The following is a 25,458-nucleotide window of genomic DNA, read 5'->3' as shown; positions in this document are numbered from 1 at the left end:
TAAAACAATATTTTGATCTGATATTCAGTCTGCGTGCACAAATCGCGGAACTTTAGCCGCATCTGGCTACGTAGCGGGTGCAGCGGCTACGGACGATACGTAGCAAGTAGATTCTTACGAAAGTTGTGCCATTTTAAGCATATATCTGGTATGAGTTCCGATGCATCATCCTGTTGGATAGTACGGATAAGTTTTGTGAATTTGTTTGACTTGGGTAGATTGTTATGAATTTTTATATGTGGGAATTTATTTCTATAAGTTATACAATCTTAGAACATATCTCTCCAGCAACCAAAATCTTAGATTAGACGCCATTAATAATACCATTGTGATTTACATCGTTTGTATTTTGTACAATATAGTTTTAATAAAAAAAGTTTAAAGATTAATGCATACGCATAAGGGCATCAAGTGCAAGCATAAGAAATTTGGTTTATTTCATGTTTTTTAAAATGAACAAACAGATGAGTTGTATAAAGACCCTCAAAAACAATTCAAAAAATATATATTTCAACACAAAATCAATAAAACTGAACAAAATTAAAGTACAGTTCGTAACAAAGCAGAAAACAGGAGTCCGAACTATTCTATCGAAAGTTTAAAAATAGTAAAGTTTAAAAATATGAATATTTCAAACAATGTATCCGCTGGTTTGGAATCTCCAAGTACAGTCGACAGTACACCAAGTGTCAAATTTGTAATGAATCTAGGTGTGCTGAGACTATATTGTACTTATATGAAAATTGTTTCTAACATTTTAACACAATTTCTACAGAAATAAGTGGTACGTTTGTACTTAGTTTCCTATTCGTAAGTTTCATATTATTTAGAGGTAAACTATGTTTTATACATAATAAAAAAAAATTAATACAGATTGAAGATGTGAGCGCCCGTCTATTCAATATGCACTACAGTACCTATAAGTTCATGAAATAATCAATATACTCGAATATCAATTTATTTATTTATTTTTTATTCTTTTTTTGAAATTAATAATTTCATTTACGTTTGTAAAAGCCACATACTTGATGTTGTCCTTCATTAGAAATATTATAAAACGTAGAATATTCTATAAAATAAAAATCTTACACCATGGCTATAAAAAAGGCAACGAAATTGTAACTAAGAAATCAATTAAAAGAACGCGGAAGCACCTCACATGGCTATTCATTGTTTGTTTAAATCTAACGAATAGACGCACATTGATTGTTTTTATTAGACATCATTACAGAACTCACATTAAAACTACTTTGCTTGGAAATACACAAACTCCGAAATCCATGAGAAGTGACAGCATTAAGAACAATAACCATCACTGCGGCATGTGTGGATACAACCAATGATATTGATCACATCTTTACGTTACTCTAAAACTTCCCGCGAGGTGGTAATAACAGCAGACCATCTGTGCCGCTTCTCCCCCGTGCCCGTACTGCAGGGGAGATGCGGCAATATTGGAACTTATCGGTCTGCTCACTTGTAAATATCACCGCAAGTTTACACGTACCAACTATTTGTACGGGAGGGCAACTTTGGCTAAGAGAAAAAGTTGCTAAATGTGATAGTCGGCGATATTTAGGAGGTAAATTAAGTTTGATGTTAGAAAAGGAATGTTATTTTTTGTGCATATGTAAAATGTTAGGTTAATCCCATACTAATAAGAAGTAAGTAATACTATACTAGAAAAAGAAAGTAATATTATAAATAAGAAACTATGTTGTCCTGATACTATCGCTTGAGAATCGCATAATGCGCTTAAACAAAGTTTTATTTACATGAACAAAATCACGAGCAGCAAAGCTTTTAGTGTTTGTATCAATTTCACGAACAATATAGTTTTAACATGCTTCGAGCCCAACGAAATCGTTATTGAATAAATCTCATGGCACCGATTCCCTCTGGACCTTATCCCGTATGACAATATAATAAAGTGAGTAATACATTGCAATATGAACTCTATAACTTTACTTTAAGGTTCATTAACTCATTGCGTATAATCACAGTCACTTAGTCATTCGTCAGATATCGCGCTTTTAATGTAAGAGGCATTTTGTGTACCATTCTGTCTGATCGAGGCAAATGGGGCAAACTGTAGCAAGTCGATCAATCATACTCTGCGACACAATGCAGTTTTTGCATTTAATTGCGATTCTATGTTCCAATTTTGTTTGTTTATTAATTTTTTTTAGGAACGCGTCAAGTTTCCATGTTGTATTATTTCAAATATTCGGATATCAATTTAAAGTTAACCAAAAGATATGACTATTTATGGCCAATATTTTACAAGGGTATCAAAATCAATAAAAAGTAGTTACCGTTGACCTAAAATCATTAAATTTAGCAATAAGAAAGGTCTTTACATGTATTGGAATAAATCTGAAAAGTGTAAATAAAAAAAGCTTTTTTTATGGAACACTTAGTGCGCGATTCTTACTCGCACTATTATACTAACAACTGTCTGCTTGCCAAATAAATATATAAAAACGATAAAATATTTTACAATAGTAGCCAGTAGTTTGTAGCTTGTGAGAAATAACTATAAATATAAAAATTGACGAGAAAAAGTGCCTGTGAAGGTCTAATTTCTGATTAAATTATTTGAATTGGAATTTGAACAATTATCCGTCGGTTCGGACATCGGTTATATAAAATCATTTGCTAAGTTATAAAACTCATTTTTTTTGGTAAATCGTGTAAAAAGAATTATTACGGCTACACCCAAAATATGGGCAAAGTGAAAATTTAACACGTTATCCCTGCCCAAGGCAATAAATATATCGAGATTTCCAACCAAAATTCACACGTTTTCCATTATTAAGTTTCATGTTTTTGAAAGCTTATACCTACACTTGTCAAATTAATCGTTTTTATTGAACAAACCTAGAAATCTAAATCTCCTAAATAGCTAATACTGATAATTTTTATTTTTTCTACAATTTGATTTTTTATCTCTACTGAAGTTTTCAGGTGTTGTTTGCATGTGCATGTTAAAACGTCAAAATTGCAAACATGCACATGCAGATGCAAACATGTAAATATGCTATTTTTTTAAAGTTGACTGATGAAACTCATACACACAAAACAAGCTAAATCTTGTTCTCGCGTCAGTATCTAATTTTGAGTAAAGTTATCACAGTAGCCCAATGCGTGTTACAAGTGAGCACAGATGTTCAAATTTATATTAGTTTGCTAAACGGTGCGGACTGTCGTTTAAAAGCGGGTACAAAAGCTGTTTATAAGGCAACAAGGCTTAATTGAATCTTAAAATTTAACGACTTTACGTTATATAGGGTAATTTTTTTACACTGCACTACAAATATTACGAGCAGATTGGGACGATGAAACTGAGTCGGTTTTTAAAGAAATCATTTATTTATCAAATTGTTATGTTCTTCTTCCACTATAAATTTCATTGTAAGAAAAATAAGTACAATATATCTTTATGGGACTAATAGTATAGAAAACATTTTTTTAAAAATTTTGTCTGTGTGTCTATAGGTTTGTTGTTGGTAAGTGGATTGACTCTCCACAATATAATAAATCTAGTGATCATAATGATAGTTATGGCAACACTAACTAAAAGGGGACCCGAATGTTTGGCCATAGCTTAGAGCGTTTACCCTCAATTAGGGTGGAGGTACCTAAAATGGTGCCCTGAAAGGGAAAATTGTTTCTCTCCCAAAAAGGTTTGTGCCATCGGAAAATTATCCGCTTTTACCTTTCGTTGGGTATGTTATTTTAGGACATAAGATGATTATTTTCCTCTTGCTTAGGAACATCAAAGAGTGTTTTGTTGGCGTGCATGTACCGCCAACCGCCATTAACGTTTTTTTTTATTTGTACATCGCATGATGCGGAAACAGGCTCAATGTATGTTTCTATCCTAGACGACCTGACATAGTTCCATTCGTTTTAAAAATAGAACTAGTCATCGAAAAAAAAAAAAAATTTCCATCATAAAACTGTCGATGGTACTAATCTCAATGAAGCCAAATAATAATTGGTAATGGTGGTAATTGTTTTTTCAAGCTTATATAATTAAAATGTTGTTATTAAAATATCAAAAACATTTGGTAGCGAAATTTAATAATTAAAATAATTTAATAATTATTTCGAAGTAGACTAATATTATAAAGGCGACAGTGAGTGTGATGATTGTTACTTCTTCACGCTTAAACGGCTTAAAAAGTGAATGTAGTATATAGTTAAAGTGTTGTTTCAATAAAATCAATTCATTTCGAGTTTAAAACAGATGATTAAGCAACGGTTCCATCATAATACCCTTTTATTTTACAAAATATTACCCCTTTAATGCTGTTCTTTTCAGTAACAAGATGCGATTTATTTAAGTGGGGAGACAAAACACATTGCTTGGTGGATACCCTCTAATAGGATCCCTTTAAGATTTCAACAAGGGTGGTTGCTAACCAAAAGAAAAAAATGAAATATCATCGCATTAGAGAAAGAGTAACGATTAAGTAGATAGATAAGGGGAAAATTATGCAACGTCGCTATATTGCGGAAAAAGTAATCCGGCTCCCATTATTTTTTATTTTGTTTTGAAATTCATAGCTCAATTTTCTTTTTGTTTTTTTTTTTTAACTGTATATTATATTTTCTACAGGATACTGCCTCCATTGATATGTAAACTCAAATATAAAAATAAGTATTCATTTGTACACAATAACTAACAATGCTTTTTAGCTTTATAGTAGGTACCTACGTAAAAATATGTTATCATCGAAACTGTATTTACTCAGCTGCCCGTTTGAGCAATACATAATTATCTTAAACTCTAAAAAAACTGCTTACTGGTCAGACTTTTTGTTATAAATCTCCTCATTAAAAATAATGACATTCTATCTTATATGGAGATGGATCTAAAAATAAGAGTGATGTTTACACGACGCTATATGCGTTCCGTTTTCAAACACAGTGTCAGCAAGAGGCACAGGAATCAAACGTCAGTTGCGTTGTGTTTAGCGGCTAAACAGAACAAATCGATTATATCGTACCGCGTGTAACCTCCATAATCTGAACTTATTTGAATTTAAATGGCGCGAAACTAGAATGTCATTGAATGTTTTGTAATCTGTTCCAAGTTTGAGTTTTATTTTAGTGTTCTCTTTACAATATACAAGAATGCTGAAGAGGAATTTGTTTACAGTTCTGATTGTTTTTTGTTTATTATCTACAGGTGAGATCTGTGTTTTTCTTTCATTCTTTTTTCTATTATTTTTTTATTCGTTTCTGCGAATAAATATTTGAAAGAAAAAACCCAAATAAGTAGGTACCAGCACTATCATTAGGTGCAAAGTTACCATTTCATTTTACAAAAATGTTTGTCAAAGTATATTTATTCACTGAAGCATAATGTCGAATGTGTTAACTGATGCGATTATAAGCGGTTGCAGCTGAGTTTTGTCGCGCTATTTTTGACCGGGTCATGAATTTTATTGCCACATTCTGGAATTTTCCTCTTAATATTGCCGTTCTGTAATTAGTTTTGGTTTTAACATATTTCGGTAAATATATTTTTTATTATTCATTAATTTGATTATGTTTTAATCTTAATCATTTTGTGCATTTATGGCATCGTGGTCCCGAGCTAGAAGAGAAATAAAATAAAGCAAATATATGAAATTAAGAATGGAATACAAACGATGGAATTGAAATGAGTCTACAAACAATGTTTAAATTTAACTATCATGGATCACAATATCGTCGGTTAGTTACAGATAGACATTTACAGCTGAAAAAACATCTCATTAATACACCTGCAACCAATAGCAATCAACACATTGCTTTATTCATAGTTTTAATGTCTATATTTGCATTAATTTGTGGACCCTGGCACTTTACGATATTTGTCAGAATGAGACATAACATAGTATACTTTAACTTTTTTGTATGCGTATAAGCGGCTACCTAGGCCAATATTTATAATTTAAAAGTTTTGCATTTTAATAACGTTCCTGTACTTTAATACTTTAAGTCATCATCATGAACAAGTGAATTGTTAAAAGTAAAAAATAAACATATAGTAAAATTATGGTCAGGTAAAATCCTACTTATTTTAATCATTACCTAATCTTATTTAAAATACTTATCATAAGATCACAGAATCGGAATTATTTTCACTGCATTCATTTTGTAGTTCTTATCCGAGATTCAATTGTTTAATGGCATTTTAATGGACAATTGGACATGTTCCATCATAATCGACGATTACGTAGCTACGCTGCCACTATTATGTTATACGTTGTCTCGGAGATAGTGTCTTTCATTATTAACTAAAATCCGGTGAAAATAACAAAAAATCCTACTACATTATTGACATTAAAAAAGTAACAAAATAACAGTAAATGAAAAGGTAAAGTGATGTTAAAATTGATAACAGTTTTCCTTGACTTTCATGATAATCATGTTTGTAAAAAATATTTGATGTATTGAAGTAAAGTAAAAAATAAAATGTTGGTAGGTATTTGTATATAGTTTTATAGACTTGTTTTCAGTTATAAACAGAAATAATATGAGTGATTTGTCGTCAATTGAATTATAATACACAACACATCAATGCCTATCATTATGGATATTGTCTATTGTGCATTAGCAAGGGAATTTAAAGGAATATCAAATAATATTTTTAATTCAAATAAAATCATAAATCCGGAATCGGCCACACATTCGAATTATCAATGAGAAAAATAATCTTTAATGGTTACAAATAGGATGATTTAGATTTGTTTATCCATTTTAACATCAACGATATTTATAACATAATATCATGAATAACATAATATCGTGATATCTATCCCCGAGACTAAACATACCACAACAATTAATAATGAACATGAGACAGGCATCAAACAACAATTTAAAGCGGACACTCACTAGTTAAGCTCGTTAAACGATATTCCTAAATTTATACCGCCATATTTGTGTCATGGCGGCTCGAATTAGGCCATATGGAAAGGAAATATTTCAGCTAATGTGTATATTCGGGAACCGCACGTGGTTAGAAAATGTCTTAATTTTGGTTTATGATGACGTTTGAGTTCTGTATCGTATTAAAGTAGTAATAAAATTCAAGTGTGAATCACTATTCCTGGGTGATGTGTGATGTTAAACATCTGGATAATCTGCCTTAGACTTAGTAAAAATATTATTCAAATCTGAATGAATGTCAAATTTCAATTGGACCCGAATTTTGAAACTACCTTTTTATTAAATATATTACAAAGGTTTAGTCAACTAGACCTAAGTACAGCAAGTCTCGTTGGTTAAACCTAGGTGAAGCCTACTTATCGTGAGCTAGACCCTTCGGCTAGATATAGGTTTAGCCATTATCTCTCACGATTGCTAGGAAAGCAGGCTACACCTATATATAACCAACTCTGGCCGGCTGCACCTAGATCTAGTTTTTTTTTTCACATTTCGAAGTTTAGCCGTAACAGTAACTTAGGTATACATTTTCAAAATGTCCTCTATATTTAGTTACAATATCTCAAATTCACAGCCGGAAATACTAAAGCGTTAATTCACGACCGTGTCTTTAGTCGACTACATTTTCACTAACGTGTGTACTAACTGGGAATGCAGTGTTAAATTGATTTATGCTCTGCGTTGGTGGTCCTACTGCATTGGTTAGTCGATAATGAGATACAATGAGAAATCAGTCATTACAATTGAATCATTACGTATGTAGAATTTAAACAGTGCTTCTATTAGGTAAAATGAAAGTAGTTTATAGTATAAATATTTTCTGTTTAGGGTGGGTTGCACCAGTCTACTTTGACGTTAACTTTAACTTGCGCATCGATGACGTTTAAAAATGTGTGGTTTCCATATGAATTATGTGTCAATTCGTGGAAGTCTAGATGTGAGTGGATATTTGATACCCAATTATAAAAAAAATATAGGACCGATTTCTATAAAATTTGGTACATGGCTAAAATGTACTCTAGAATAATAACAAAAGTTTATATTTATTGAGAGAAACAAAAACAATGTAAATTGTATTCATTTGATCAGACGCCTACTGTACCTCGCCTCACTTGTCCGTTTTGTTCTTCAAGTTAAGGAGTTATAAAATGTAATTGAATAATGAGGTTCCGTCTGGCGAGTGACACAAGGCAGGATATTGTTCTATTAAATGACTTATTGAAAGTACAATGGAATTTGTTTAAAAAAATGTTTAAATAGCTTTGGAGTAGAACCATGAAGTAAATATAACTAGTCGGAAGGTTCCGTACCATTATAGCGGCAACAGATCTTTCACACAACATTATCTGTGAAATTTTCAGCTGTCATTGGTACTACAGATTACATAATACCCCAGTATTGGTACTATCACGGTTAATGAGATATAGACTGGTGACAGACAGACAGACGGACATATGGCGGAGTTTTGGTAATAAGGTTTCGACCCTTTGGATACCTACGGAACTTTATAGGTATAGGTTTACCCTGTGCGTTATTACTAAGTTACTATATATCCGTGTAATTTTCATCTGTAATTCAGTAGGTCTTGTGAAATAGTAACCAAGTAATGGGTAAATTTGTTTATTATATATTATTAGAAGTCCGTACATGGAATTTATAAATTAAAGTTTTGTGCTGTCATTAACACACACAATTCACAAATAAATAAAAATAGAGACATAACGTAACAACATATGCACTCGTCATAAATGATTTTGCGATTAAGTCTGTAATAAATCTTGGACACTAAATATTTTATAATAACACAATTGTCTGACCTCCACCGTATCAGGTCGAGGTTATTCCTCAGAATAAGATTCATATAAGACTAACTGCGGTTATTGAAAATTATATGTCTGGCATCGCATTACTATATTTTACGAGACTGTCCAAAAACTGAGTGTTATGTTTCGAGGATTCTTGTTCCTTTATTTCCTATCCATATTATAACAAAGTACTTTTTGACCATTACCACCATTTTATGATCTGAAATCATTAAATTTTAATTGTTTTATTTCTCTAATTAGTCTTAGGAATAGTTATTAATTGTTTTGTCTCATTCTTTCAAGAAAAAGCACTGAAAGGAGAGAGTGTTAAAAAATATTAGCTATTTCAAATGTAATCAGAGAATATTTTTCTTATTAAATAAGGCGAATACAGGATTACAAGCAATTGTCCTTTCATTTTTATAAGCAGTTTCTATTTTTACATTGAACCCCAAGCCGATCAGTTCGGTAAAGACTTTAATATAAAAATATTGTCCTTTTGTTTGTGGAAACGCGCTTATATATCTAAAATAATATAACTTATTTGAACATACATAAAACAGTACAAAATAAGTAACGTACACATACACATATATCCAAAAAACAAGCCTCTTCACTCACATCACTTGGAAATAAATCAATACAATAATAGGTTTCCGCAGCTATAAATAGGAGATTGCCAGTCCACCCCTGATGTTTTCCATGTGCTAATTCCTCCACTTGGGAGAAATAACATTAAATCGAGGCCTACCAATGCTTTCCACTAACGAACCGATAATTCAAGGGGTGTTTCCCTACGATTTACTATACGAGAGCTTGGTTTATTATGCTATTCAATAGCAAGTAAATAATTTTAAAAAAGTAGCTATTTGTATAAAAATAGCAAAAACATATCATAATATTTTAAGCTTTTCGCACAAAATAAAATTTATTTTACACAACATAAATATTCGGCCATTGCAAAAAGCAAGTACAAAGGTAACATGAACATTTATATCCGATATTATTGTTGCATTTGCAATATTATTGTTGTGTTTCCTCGCAATCGAAGTGAAAAGTAGAGTACCTACCTATAAGTCTCGATCGTAATTCGTCATTTCACCCGTAGCATAACTATACCTATAGGTATGTATCCATGTGCCTCGCCTCGCTGTATACGTCTTACTATCTTGACTATCATTTCTCTGAGAATATCGCTCGATAAATGAACATTCAAGGTTGATTTCATCAAATATAATAGCAGAATTACTCTTTCTCTACAATACTGTTTGAATGCTTACATGTATGTTGACATACATGCAAATAGAGTCAGACATACAAATAATTCTTAATCATTTCGACCTCGCACTTCTATAAATTACCCAAGCCTGTGATATAGAAATATTACCTAATATGCGAAATACATAACGATAAATAAAAAATAAATACAAAAAGGATATATGTCTTCAGTGTATTCAACCAGAGGTACTGGTACATAGGTCGTCTGTATGTATAGGTACCTCACTCTCACCTATTTCCGCTGCCAAACGGCAGTGCTTGAGCTGTGATATGCTAATGCCTTCTTTTAAAAATATTCATAAAAAACATGGCAGTCAATGGATACCATACTCCTATAACGTCTACACAAGAAGATTCACGTGGTCATGAAGTCTTCTATAAATGGACCAACATTTGGTAAAAAATAAAATCTACTTACAATCTGGGAACTAACGTTTTACCATCCAAGAAATAAAGTACGTTGATTTTTACTTTATACTATTGTTATTTATTAATAGCGCACAAAAATAGACAAAGGAGTAAAGTCGTCACTTTGTTAAGAATAGAAGTGATATCAGCAATCTTGTATGTCATCTCTTTGTGTCATCTGACATCAGGACACTACAATAAGAGTGCGTACAGTCCGCACGAGTTCAATTGATGCAATCATCATAAACTATTATGTACAGACAACTACATGTCAAAACCTGCATTAATCTCTATGCAGTTGTAATGACGGCGAATTCGAACTGAAATTGAATAGATTTATGTACTGTGGACATCTAAAGTAACGTAAAACTTATAGAGCCAACCAATAACAGTCCCTATATGTACCGTACACATATATAAAAAGTATGTTTATTAAATCAAAGTTCAGTTCATTAGATGATCTGTTATACCTAGGTATTAGATCGTTGCCAATATATTTTGTGTTCTATTGAATCGGTCGCACTTCTACATAATGATGTACTTATATTATTATAATCTGGTTTTAGACAATACAACACGGAACTGCGATGCGACAACATCGTTAATTCTATTATATAATATTTTTACATGATGCTTTTGTAATTTTAGTCCATTATTTGTTGTACGAATATTGTGAAAAAAATTGTTTAACCAGCTGAAGGACAAGTTTCAACTTTTTATCAATTATACCTAACAAAAAGTAGTTTTGTTACATACACCATCAGTGTCTAACAATGCACTGTTATATAAAAATTACCTTTAGCCCGCAGCTTCACCTGCGTTTATTTTGTAAGTACGCTCATAACTTATTCTTATAGATGTCTTGGGATCTAACTTAATTAGCTAAGGTAGTTTTTGCGAGATGCGCGAACAAACATAGGTACAGACAGATAAAAATTTGACATTGATTAGTCCCATAAAGTAGTACCCCTATATTTTTTTTCTTTAATATCTCCTACGTACTAATCATAGCTTGATAACTTACAGTTTAATATTATTTAAAAATTTACAACAGTTCATACAAAATTCCGTCTAGATATCCAATTGGACTTTTTAGTTCAAAGCTTTTTTTACGTCTAAAGATGAATCACGCTTATACAGTATGTTTATTAATCTTCAATTACTCCACACATTAAACTCGCAAGATGGTGGTCAATATTTTACGAGTGTAATAAAAAGAGTATGATGTTTCGTTTGAGAGTACAGTCAACCGAACGTCGAGGTGTGCATAAATCTCTATGCGATGGTAATAGCGACGAATTTGAAGAGCTTCATGTGTGGTTGGCTGTAGTAGTATGGAAGAGGATTGTTTGACTTTAGACATAATTTATATTTAAAAAAATCACAGACTTTGCGCATTAAATGCAGTTGTTTACGTCAATGTTTTCAAGAGCAATGTCTTTCTTGAGAAATGAGTAATTATAAAAAAGTGAACATTATATTTACAAATAAAGAAAAGTGATTTTGGAAATTGTTTTCATTTCTACCTTTTGAAGTTTCAACTCTAACTATCGCGAAGGAAAAATCTGACGTGTTTATATTAACAATGAAATTTCTTTGAAGATGATTATTTATAAATATCCGCTACAAATATCTTTCAGTTGAATATACAGAATTGGGTGACTATACAAAAACATACATCCATAGAACTTTGATGGCATCCCTGTGGCTGCGGCTGAGATTAGGTTATGATTTTATTCTAGTACAAAAGTAATTCTTTTTACTGAATTTTTATTTAAATAAAATAAAAATTGTAAAATTTTCTCCAAGTCATAATTGAAAATATAAAAATAAATAAAAATACGTTTAGGCCTAGATATTTTGATTACTTATTATTTTTACATATATAAAAAATTTCACATGTTGTTATATGTATATGCATGATAATTAGAACAAAAACTTCATGATTATTTTTCCAGTCATTGGTATTGACTGCCACATCATCTATCTTTCTCAGAGCAAAGGCCATTTCAAAAGGACCTAATAATAAAAGTATTTTTTTTGAAAATGTCCAATCTTTCTTGTCAATCGTACATACATTGCTTCTATAAAAGACAAAATTGTCGTAGAATCAAGGCATCACAGGGAATCCTGATAGTGTACGTATGCAATTAATTAGACCACACATTACTAGGTCTTCCTATTGACGGGCTATTGTGAGCTTGCTAATAAACGCTGGGCGTCAATTTTAATTACGTTATGTCAATATTGCGTTTCAATAAGAGTATTGAAATGCAATATTGACAATTCGTTTCAATACTCTTATTGAAACGCAATATTGACATAACGTAAGTAGTTAGCTCTAAGTAGTTCTTATAATAAGAACAAGCTATTGAAACGCTATGTTGTCTTCACTTTAGCAGAATCTATACCTTCACATTTATACCACTTCTGTGGAAATGTATTATTTATTTTCTGTTTATAATTCAATATCTTAAACAATAGGTAAATGGTTTAGGAATTATGTTGGTCATGTGGACTATATCTTTATTTATTCGTAAAACCTCGCTCGTTGAACTACTAGGAAAAATAAACTGTGTTTACAAAAATGTAATTCCAAAGATAGGTAGGTGTTATAGAAACATTTTTCTTGAGATATAACAAGACCTATTTTACGTCATGTATATATGTTTCATTGACACCCTTACGAACGAGGTCTGAGCCGAGTGCATTTTCCGACGACGACAAAAAACAAGATAATTCGATAATATATTTTCTGTCACTCGAATCTAGTAAATAGCCCTGGGCACCGGCTTGACCTAATACAGTACGTTTACTGTGTGATCAGTGGGCATAAGCTAAACACATCAAAGGTAATTTTGGACCACTTCGTCAATTTGATCTCATTACGTCTCCTTCACTACCCAGTTCCCCTGTTTTAGTTCAGGGGTAATGACAACTTTCTTTTGTTTAGAAACTGTCTGGTCAGATTTATATCATCGAAATCTTTCCCCAGTATTATTGCTAGCTCTTTCATATTGCCTATGTGATCTTACGAAAGATTTAGCAGAATATTGCGCACGTTTGATAAACAGATAACCATTCTAAATTTAATATTGTTGTATCCTCAAGGACTGATGTATACTCGTAAAAAAATTGGTTACCTACTATTTTCACTAATGATAAAAGTTATTTTTTGTTTAGTTGACGAGGTATATATTGATTAATGAAGTCCAAAATGATGACCATATTTGAATTTTTGTGAAATATAAATTCAAAAGCGGTAACTAACATACATATTACATACTGTTTTTAAAAGCCATTAATAAGGCTAATACCACAGTCAACACAAAATTTATAATTTCATCAATGACAAACTCATTATAACTTCCCTATACCCTTCGGACTTCGTTCAAAAACTTCCCGAAAATTTCTCCGCGTTTTAATCATGTCAATCGAGAATCGGTAAATTTGGGAACCGATAAAATAAACTTACATTAAACTTGAATATTACATTACGAACGCTCCACGGTCTTTCCATTTCACTGACTTTGCCGAACTTAAATAAGATCCTTGGAAATTTCTTTTAATCTTGTATCCACTGGAAAATTTGAGTTAATGGCATGACTGATATAAATAAATTAATAAACATTAACGTACAAAAAGAGATAGCCAAAAACTTTTTTGCTTTCATGCAACTTGTGTCAGTGTTTCCTGAAAGGGACAGAAGTGTATATTCCCAACAAGAATTGACATCCAAATTTATGTTGATTGCTTAGCCAACTCCAGGCTTCAAGACATCACAGCCGAGAACTCAGGCTCCTATAAAAGAGATAGAGAGATCAGACAAACGAAACCACTCGCGTTCCACGACATTCGTAGATAATCCCAACTCGAGTCTATCTGGAGATTAATTGCGTTTTAATATTACGTATCATTCTTGTTTCAGGCTTTGCTTGCAATGAAAGTAAAACGACATATTCAGAGGAACGCAAAAGAGTTGGTGAATCGTTATATAAGGAATGTCTATGTGCCAGTAATGATAATGAAACTGCCACACCGCAATGGCTAGACCCTGGCAACGTTAAAATACGGTAAGTTACATATTAAAGTAAAATATATAAATAAATATAAATACTGCACAGACAAAATCTGACGTAAATCTTTCACCCAATCAATCAATGGTCAACAATTAGGTGTACCAATGGGTGGAGATAGTAGAAATTAATACAGATGAGACAGTCAACAGCACATAAACCACAAACACCATAAACAATTCATTGCAAATTTTCCTTAATTACAACGGTATAAATAAAAAAAGAATGAAGTAGGGCATTATGAGATGCAGTCAACTGTATATTTGTTAATTTATTTTGAATGTATTTTTTTAATTTACGCGCTTTGAACACATAGATAACATATATTACATTAACAGGACTTAGCCCGAACCTTTTTGGTCGCAATTAAACTAATAAAATTATTTTCTTTCTATACCAAATTCTACTAACAGAAGATTTTGTTTTCATAAGACCAGGTTCGAGTCCAGGTATAGAAACGGAAGAGCGCAACAACCGACTGAGCTTGTTCGTAAAGAGGTTAAGTATCACCATGGTTGGTACGTACAAGTGTCAGTGCGACTGTGGAGGAAAGTTGAACACTCTAGAACAACTTGAACTTAAAGTTTACAGTAAGTAATTCCAACTTTTCATGCATTAAATAAATAAGTCACAATGAAAGAGAGCATTAATATCTGAATATCATCAACATATAGATGAAGAAATGTGTAGTTGGTAACTTCGGGATTTCTGTCCCATTCTATTTTCATGAAGAATGGAGGTAAGAAATTATTTATTTCAAACTGTACGTAATGTTATAAAAGTCCACATTTTTTTTCGACTATGTTAGGAGATTTACTACTATGTTAGGAAGATTTAAAATGTGGGTTACATTTATTACCATGGACGTATAAGAAAACTAATTTTGAGGCAGTCCACCCCCTATCTGGCACCACTCTGACACTGATGATAAAAAGAACCGATTTATTAAGGAAGATATACCTGTTCAACCTATGTACTTACTTTCGTAATTTATAAATCTGTGCATCCGTTCGTCGAAAGAGTAAAAAAACATCATCATAAAAACGTTCCAATATATGATATTATTTTTATTGCTACAGAAAAAAGAAGAAGAATTGGTTAGGTTTGATGTTTGAAATTTTGTGTTCCACTGTTGGGCAAAATTCATTTTAACAAATCTCAGTTGAGTCGACGTTCCCGCCATATTTTTAGTAGTCTACCTTTACAACCTTCTAGCAACTGTAGGATAGCCTATAGAGTTAATTAAATTCATATTTCCATTTCAGATCCTCTAGAAATAATAAACACACCAGAAGACCAGAACATTGTGCTGGGAGAGAACTCTGAAATCAAATGTGAAGGCTGGGGTGGGCTTGGAGAACGATACACCTGGTGGGACAAACCGACGGTGAGCAAATGCTTTTATATTACTTTTTTCCTATTTTTTGGTTTTGAAATAAGAATGTTACGCATTCCTATTTCAAAAATTAAAAAATCCATCAAAAATTTTCAGAACGCATTTACGAGTAGGTACATATATTGTGAAATTCCAGGACACTTGATTTTAGTTTCCTAATTGGCTATTTTCCTTTAGTCGATTAGGGACTAATTTAGTAAAGTTTGTGTAGGGTTTAGCCCAGCAGTGGGATATAAAGAGCTAGATTTTTATTACTTGTCTCATATATTTTACAAAATATTTCAGAATAAAGAAACATATAAGTATAATGAAGTAGTAAACGGTCTCGTAATAAACAATGTGACTGAAGAAGATCGTGGGACATTCGTATGCTTTGTGTCAGACATGGAGACGGGGGCTGAAGTTAATAGATCGATTAATGTAAAGGTAAGATTAACCTCTCTTTCACTTTCATGTCAAATTTCTATTTAGAATAGGTAGTTCCATCCTGTCACAAGTCCATTGTTGTTCTGTCTTCGCCAACAATATCACCTCAGATGGTGTCCGTTCAGAATTCATAAAAACTGATAATGTGTAGTAAAAAAAAGATGTAATGATTTAAATTGAAAAAAAGCATGGATTAACAGTGACAAATGAAATGCATAAAGTACTGTACCTAAATAGAAAAGTAGGATTCTGGCGTCTCTTTCTCTCATCTGAGCTTTTCCTGGTAGCTTCCTGAGCTGTTAAGTGTCAGAGCCCAGGATCTGTTTTCCTGCAATTACTTCTTCATTTCGCATGGCCGTCATCATCCAATGGAAAAGTAGGGCATTGTCTAACTTAGACGAATATAACACAACCAAATTGCGGATCTCCTTATTGGAAGCACATATAGGTGAGCATGTATGAAGAGTGGTTAAGAAGGTTATTTGTAATGGTAACTTTTCAGGTAATATCAAGGCCCAAGATAGTGGATTTATATGCAAATCCTGATACGACGGTAATAGTTGGAAACACTTTGACTATGGAGTGTGAAGCTGTAGGAACTCCTACGCCTACATTCTCTTGGCATATTGAAGAGCCAGTCAATGTAAGTAATTCATACTTTCATCTTACTAATATTACAAATGTGAAAGTCTAGTTTTCAGTTTGTAATGATCCCACCGGTTCCCCTTTTTTGACGGAATTTGAAGTAGATATATTTTATGACCCGAGGCGAGATCAAACATGGGCTACTACGGGCGGAGTGCGGGCTACAGCTAGCTACAAATAAAAATAAATGTTTTTATTCCACTTATAAACTTTTTCTTAGTGTCAGCAATACTATTGAGCAGATCAATGATAGTACTACTGATAATGTTCCATTACAATTATTTGTCATCTTCTTATGACTTTACTAGCGCCCTGTCCCGTCTTATCTAAGATAAAAGCATAATAACTTACCTAAACTGTCCTCACTATCTATTGTTGAAAGCCGTACAAAAATTCGTCCGAGTGTTTGTGAATTTATCGCTTTTATATAGACAGAGGGTCTTTTTATTACATGTATGAATGGAAGAGAGATAGGAGATAGGCAATACATAGAATAAAGAATTTGGTAAGATAAGATTCTAATTTCACATGTAACTTAGAATATAACAATACAATGCTATATGCTAATAATGCGTTTAAGTTACAACTCTCATATTTTATGTGGTCTTGGTAAGAATAATTATGACATTATTAACAAAGTAATCATGCATTTTCAGAGTTCCTCGAATAGAAAGCGCAAATTAGGAGATAATGTAAGATATGAACACAACAGAATGATCATTGATAACATCACCGCAGAAGATAACGGAACGTATCAATGTACAGCGAGCAATATCATTGGAAATGATTCTTACAAAATTGATATCAAGGTACCTACCTCTATGTGACTGTAAAATAAAGACATATTTAACTAAATCTTCCATACTGATTTGGAAGCAAAAACAAAGAATATGCCAGCTTTATGCAGATTTTAAAGTCGATCACACAGAAACAAGCTACATAATAAATTCTCCAGGCTTATTAGTATTATACTATTAATTATACTCACCACCATTTAGTCAACCAATAACGCCTGCATTCAGTTAAACGTGAAAACAGATAAAAAATGGCACTATATCTGTATAGTGATCTAAAAAAATATTAAGAAGTTGCCAGTAATTATGTAAAAACAAAAAAAAATCTGGTCGTAATGATTTGACAGCATATAAAATAAGCTTGAGGTTAATCAAATTTAGTCTACGTTTTGATGATTTCAGGTATATGTGCCACCAAGAATCATTGAATTTAATGACACCACTGTGGTAGAAGGGACCACGATGCAGATAATATGTGACGCAGTAGGCCGTCCGAAACCCGACATCACTATTATGTATATAGGCAGGGACATCAACGGATCAAAGTGAGTCATTGCATACTAATTAACTATTTGGTTTACTTGCGGTGGGATGTTATAAAAAAAATATTGCAAAAAAATATGTCTAAAGAGACTACTTGCATAAAATCTGATACCATTGTTAGCAATGACACACCCGCTATGATGAATATTTCATACTGATTTATCAATGTACCTACGTAATTACTTGTTAAGGCTGGTGAAGAATAATGGGTTGCAGTGCGCGATTATTTTATGGTATTTTTGTAATGCGATAGCACGCGCAACGAAGCCAGCCAGAGTATGCACAGGCCTTATCTTTGCCCCTAAGTGCAACTAGCCCAGCATTTAGTGATTCCAATAGTTATAGACAACGCTTGACGCCACCAAACTGTGTGTGTGTGTGCTAGCCACTAGGCTAGCACACACGGTTGGTGGCGATTGGTTGATTGTCTCAACTGTCTGGTGTGTGATTGGATAGTGAAGAATAAATTGTAAAGCCGTATTAAGACGTTAGTATTATTGGTATTTCAGAGAATTGACCGATGAATTCATAATCACGTCGCCCTTCATACCTGTGACGGCTGCGGTCGAAGGATATTATATTTGCAATGCAACTAATGTTGGTAAGACTAATTTTCTATTTGTTTTATTTCTCCATTATTTCCATTTCGTTCAAATTATTTTTTTTCAGATTAAAATATAGTAATAAATATTATAATTTATTATACAATACTTGTACATTCTATATGCACCTAGCAACTCTAAATTTTGTAGGTACTAAAGTACACATACAGACGGAAAGGAATGCAGGTATATGATAGAAAAGGAAGTTCTTCTATTTCTCTTTTTTGTACATCTGCATCATTTTCAATTTCAGCAACAGATTGCAATGTGGTTTAAGCGAAACGAACACCGCCAACTAAACTAATTAAGAACTAAGCTCATCGAACTAAGTTAGCTAAACTGGGAAATAAGTAATACATCCACCGAAAAATAAGCTAAAACTAAGCTAGTGATGGTCAAACGGATCGGTCTATACAACAAAAATAGTTCGACTTAACTGGGCTGCTTTACGTAGCTCAGCTGGTATAGTATGCGGTGGACGCGCATATCTATAGCTCAACTATGCGGGCCTAAACTATGTTTAGTTGGCGGAGGACGATCGGCTTTAAGTTTGATTCTACTATACTACATTGACTTTTTTCATATATTTTTTCAGTTGACTTCGAAACCAGCATGATATACGTAACTGTGCTGCATAAACCGATATTTAAAGTTGAAAAAGAAACTATATGGGGCTGGGAGGGACAGAATATCAACTTGGATTGCGAAAATGATGGCAACCCCAACGCCACTGTTGTTTGGAGGTATCGTAGGAAAAAACATTTTTATTTTTCAATAAGGTAGATATCGGTAGGTGACAAATGTTTGTTTTTGAAAAAAAAATAAAACAAACTAAAACTTAATACAATGATCCACGTCTATTGTTACAGTCTATGAATTATCACAATGGTTTTAAATCTATTTTATCTAGATTATACATATTCTTTAAAATTCTCTGACCTTGTCATCTACCCTATTATTTGGCTATTACACTGGGTAAAAATAGATTGAACACACACTTGTGTTCACACACAAGTACCTATATGTGATCAATTTTATTAACTACTCAGATCGGCCCAATCAGACTACGATCCTTTTGTTCAATTGTCTTTATTATCTCCTGGCTTGAGGTATTACTTAAGTTAAAAGTAAAAAATAGTTTACTCATAGAAATACTTTTTGACTACAGAATCGTGATGTCCTAGGTCGTATCATAAATTCTGTATTAAAATAATTATTGTTTTTGAATTATAATAAGGTATCTGATGATCTCTCAAAAAACTCAATCGTCTTTTCCTTTGTAATAATTTTGTAATAAATATGAGATTACCTTTGTATGTATTTACTGGTAAATTGAATATCTACAGACAAAATGACCTTTCCTTTGAGTTGTCTACTGACCTGTAAATGTTCTATTATTTCTTATTTATTTATAATCTCTTACAAAACCAGTTCTCTTGATAAGAGCTGGCTCTTATTCTAATAGATAGGCAGTTCAATTTCATTACCAGTTAATTCTATTTAAGGAATTTTCTTTGTCACATGAAACAATATAAGAGGAAAAGGTATTAGTAGGTAGATAGGTGCTGCTTATTTTTAAAGTAACATTTTTCAGCAAGATCTGCGGGAGCATATTTCTTTAATAATAAGCAATAAGCAAAAAGCTACGTTTTCAGCTGCCTGAGGATATTTTTACAAAAATCAAATCAGATGTTTTTTGATAAATATCAAAATTAATACTGAATATGGGGATTGGGAAAACAATGTGAAATTAAAAAGAAATGTTCACCGATTTGTTTGCCCTGACTGTAAATACGAAAAGAAAAGTGGGCGTCGTGTCCTCTCAATGGCACTTTAAGTGATCGATTCTAGATATTTAGTATTTTTCGTTTCTCAAAATTAGCTATGAGGAAAGAACATTAGAAGGAACTCTACCGACAAAAGCCTGGCTTTTAAGTTAAATAATCTCATGAAAGACATTATATTATCGTGTTTGATAAGTTATAACTTTGAACATTTTATGTTTGCATACAATTTTACTAAGTAACTATGGAAAAAAACTTTAATTCATCAACTTTCAATACCGTACTAGTTTTATTTTAGCTGTATATAGTAGCTTAGGTTAAAATAAATAAGAGTATATTTAGTTAAATAAATTCTGTATGGTGTATATTACTTTCAGTTACGAAAATCCAAGTATTGACGACTTTAGTGTAAAGGGAGAAAAATATGATGAAATAGAATCTCTCTTGAAAAACCTAAATCAAGGGTCTGAGAAGAACATAGCCATAACAATCACGAACACAACTGATCTTTATGGATTGTACCGATGTACTGCTCGTAATGAATATGGGGAAAGCACCAAATTTATGGACTTTAAAGAAGGATTCCCTCCAAGCGTTATTGCTAACGTAAGTACCACAAAATCATGTATTCTATTCGGAAATAAAATAACCTAGATTAAGTCGCAGTACGCACCGATTTGTGTGTCATTGTGCTCTAATATTTTTACATAGATATTGACGTGAGTAAATGTAAGTCAAACTCTATACAATTTCTGCGTTGATTGCGTCACGTACGTTAATTTTATCTGAGGGCAAGTCGGTCTATTTATTTAAAATCTAAAAGATTTTTAATATTTATATGATAACAACTTACGTAATAACTTAAGACAGAAGTTCCCTTAAGTAAGGACTAAATAAATTAATCGACTTGGTATTACATGGATATCACAATTTAAGAAAAGCTGAGCTGCGAGACTTGGGTTTTTTACAGCATGTTTTTGATGGCATTAGGTACTTTACTGAAAATAGAATACTTAATATGTTTCAGTTCACAGTTGATGCACGATCAACGGAAGTTATTTTTCGAATCCCGCTGCCGACTGGCTACCAAGGGCCTGAAGTGACCGGATATATTGCGGAATACGATACTGAGGCAAACTATTATATTACTCATATCCATCCAAATAGAACCTGGAGTGTCGATAGAGCAGCTGATGGACTCTTACTCAGCAATTTGATTCCTAGCACAAGATACAATATAAAGTTTGCGGCGATAAATGATGTCGGCACCGGCATGTGGACTGAAATGCATTACTTTGATACTCTTGCGCCGTAAGTTATGAATTTTTTATTTGAATGTAAAACTGGCCATTGAAAGATACAATCAAAGAGTTTTTAAATTGTTGTTTTAGTATTGAAATTTCTTTTAAATTGGTAGTCTCGCTTAACAAGTAAGACTTGACCAAAAGCAAAATATAGTGGTCAAATATTTGTCAACCAAATCACACGAAGACTACTGATAAACACGCGCAACATTAAAGATAAACATATGTCATTTTTAAATACAGATCTCCCCCAAGTTCACCTAAATGGAACAGCAGCTCGGATGAGGTGCACACGAATGTGACGGAGCTCCTCGTCTTGAAATGGACCCCACCCGTAGACAACGGAGCAACCATAGACTATTACTTGATTCGCTATTGCCGTGTAAGTTTTCCTTTTTTTATATTAATAAATGTAATACTAAAGGAAGCTAGATAATAGATAACATATTTAACTCCAGATAAATCTCTTTTTGTGGACTTGATATTAGAATACAATTTGTTTAGTAGCTACTGCATCCACGTTGAAGGTTTAGCTCAATCAAAACTTTCAATTCTAAAAGACGATTTTGTAATTAATATAAACTAAAGACTAAAAAAGAAGACATATTCATTTAAGATTGATTGCACAAAAATACAATACGCAAACTTAACTTTGAACAAACAAACACACAAATCGGCAAGATGAAAAACCGTGCACACGATGTGGAACAAAAGATTGTCATGTAGATATTTCTAATACTTACACATTTGTCTTTCATGCATGAGCAAAACAAAAATTACAACGATATCAATAGCTTTCTCTGTCTACGATATAAAGGTAACTACTTAAATTAAAAATTAAAAATAGAATTTACCACCTAAAAATCTTGTTTATAATTCGTCAGAACTGCACAGCGGACGACGGGTCGTGCAAAGAGCTGAAGATGATATCGACCACGGAATTCCACACAAATGTTTTGGAGCCGAACACCGAGTACTGTGTGGAAGTGAGGGCTCACAACTCCGTGGGTCTCTCTGAAGCTGCGCATATCACTGTAGCTGTTGGACGTATGTTGTTATTATTTGTTATTAGTTGCCCGTCCCGGCTTCGCTCGGGTAAAACCTTTATAAATGATACAACTAAACTTTCACCTTGGGCCTTATAAATAATACAACTAAACTTACCTTAACCTTGGGCCATTATAATTGGTTATTAATAATTTAATTAATTAATAATATAATTTTTTTTCTTGTAAATATACCTACGTACGTGTTGTATTAAAAAGTGTCTATTGACCGGTCAGATCAAACATTGTGACGTTAATCTATATAAACCCCTTTAATATCAACACACTGAACTTTATGCTTTAGGGTAAATAATAATTTATTTAAAACAAAGTAGCTTCTATTCGTCCCTATGTATGCACAGATCTTTAAAACTGCGCAAAGGATTTTAATGCGGGTTTTTATAACAGTGTGATTTAAAAGGAAGGTTTATATGTATATAATATTGCACTAATGAAAAGACGAAGCCGGGGCAAGTCACTAGTGCTATGTAATTTGTGATTGTTATGTTCAAAACCATTTTGATCCTTATTCCTCATTCCTATTCTCCTATTTTTACGTTGTATTTTTCAGCACTGACAATGGAAACTTCACTGTCTGCTGGAGCCATCGTCGGCGTTGCTATTGTAGTTGTGATTGTTGCATTCGTTATTCTGGATCTCCTTCTCTGTCTGTGGAAAAAACAGGGCATGATCGCCAACTTCTACTTCAAGACTAGCAAAAAGAGGATCAATCAAATTGAACACATAAGGTAGAATTGGCTATTATTACGATTTAGCGGACCTTGGGTTCCTGTGCTCAACGGCTGAGAAAATAACCTGGAAAACGCGTAGATGAGAGTTTTTTTTCTAATGTAAAAAAAACATATACTATGTATACTTACTAGCTTGTGTTACAAAGATGTGACAGTGTCAAAAAACAAGTTACTACATAATCACGTAAATAATAAAACGTATTATTATTTTTTGTTTTTAATTAATAAGTATTTTATTATTTTTTCTTATAATATATATCTAAGTTCTTACGAGAAAGATTCTTTCGAAATTCAAAGGACATAAAAAAGCGAGTTAATTCATACATTGATCATTTTCAGGGACAAAAAGGGTCTCCTCAATGACAACAAACCATCAATAATCGAAAACACAAACAAACATAAAGAGTTTGAATACAACAAGGCTACCGGAATTATAACCGGGAAACATTCCTCGGTGTGAAGTGGGGAAAGGAAGATAATGTACACGAAAATATTTCATTAAAAACTGTATTTAAGTGTGTGGATGTGACAACATCATCATTCCATCTCACCTGTCATGGCATGTCACGTGCGAAAAAAGTTTTATTTGTGTCAAATACCATTTTCGTCCATATTTTTGGCAACTAAATAAATATATGTATGGAATTACAAAATTAACAAGATTTTGAAATTGCTTATAATCCTTACTTTTCAACCTGTGAAAACCATATATTATTATAAGTGTGTTTGTTTGTTACCTCTTTTCACTTTATCTACTGAACCAAACTTTAAGAAAGTTCGCAATAAAAGCCAAGTGTAGAACAATGAAATCATTCTAGAAAAGATACCGTTTTCTTGAGAAATTTAAGTGAGTGATGCCGCGGGTAAAACTAGTTATTTTTCCCAAAGTACAAAATAAGTGTTATAGATAAGAATTTTTAGGATAGGTAGCTAAATAACCCATCGATCGCATCGAATGAAAAATCCATAGATTGATAAATATAGATACATAGTTGCCTATTTGTGATAATGTACCTACTTACTTGTTATAAGAATATATTTTATTAAAATAAAATGCAGTATTTGAATTTGTTTTTAGATTTAACTATTTATGTAAATTATTAATCAACAGTCAGCAGCACATCAAGTTACTGTGCATGGACATCAATAGCGCGGTAAGAGAGGCCAGTTTGTAATGATTTATATTGAAAAATCATTATATACATGACCGTATTATCACACGGCTTTACCTAGCCATAAAATCTAACTTTCGCTCGATTGTACCATAATGTACTATTATACTATTTTGTATTAGAAACTATATTATTTATACGCTATATTTTATCTGTACAGTTATGTAAATTTAAAAAAGATAATTTCTGTTGACATTCTGTATAGTTTATTACCAAAGATACTCATAATATTATTATTGTGTTATAGTGTCAATAAATTTGTAAGAAAAAAATTGTCATTTCATTTCAAAACCAAATTTAGCAAATGTTTAGTTTGAATTAATAAAATTTAAATTAATAAACTGAATTAAAATAAAGCTGAAAATTTTATTTGGATAAAATTTGTATTTTCATATTTTAATCTCATACAAAATAAATAAATCATAGAATATCATGAATGTTAATATTAAATTAATTAATCTATTAGCAGATATGGGTCTGCC

The 25,458-nt window shown here is 32.3% G+C and overlaps 1 protein-coding gene across 2 annotated transcripts; it reads left to right on the top strand.

The window, feature by feature from the left end:
- Positions 1-4,770: 4,770 nt before the first annotated feature.
- Positions 4,771-25,248, top strand: LOC128674306 (fasciclin-2-like). 2 transcript variants are annotated; one of them, XM_053752794.2, is made up of 16 exons: positions 4,771-5,197; positions 14,365-14,509; positions 14,945-15,102; positions 15,778-15,899; positions 16,194-16,334; positions 16,837-16,977; positions 17,636-17,788; positions 18,176-18,318; positions 18,826-18,917; positions 19,514-19,661; positions 21,080-21,308; positions 21,730-22,013; positions 22,250-22,388; positions 22,891-23,053; positions 23,624-23,801; positions 24,144-25,248. In XM_053752794.2, exons 1-16 carry the CDS (start codon positions 5,143-5,145, stop codon positions 24,262-24,264), a joined length of 2,412 nt encoding a protein of 803 aa, XP_053608769.1. In that variant the 5' UTR covers positions 4,771-5,142; the 3' UTR covers positions 24,265-25,248. The 2 variants fall into 2 exon arrangements, with proteins under 2 accessions (XP_053608769.1, XP_053608770.1); XM_053752795.2 differs by lacking the exon at positions 4,771-5,197 and having other exon boundaries at positions 14,372-14,509; positions 14,950-15,102.
- The last annotated feature ends 210 nt before the right edge of the window (positions 25,249-25,458 follow it).

The sequence above is a fragment of the Plodia interpunctella genome, chromosome 12 (assembly GCF_027563975.2).
Source record: "Plodia interpunctella isolate USDA-ARS_2022_Savannah chromosome 12, ilPloInte3.2, whole genome shotgun sequence".
Taxonomy (NCBI): Eukaryota; Metazoa; Arthropoda; class Insecta; order Lepidoptera; family Pyralidae; genus Plodia; species Plodia interpunctella.
The sequence above is the reverse complement of the archived record's forward strand: the minus strand, read 5'-3'. Positions and strand labels throughout refer to the sequence as shown.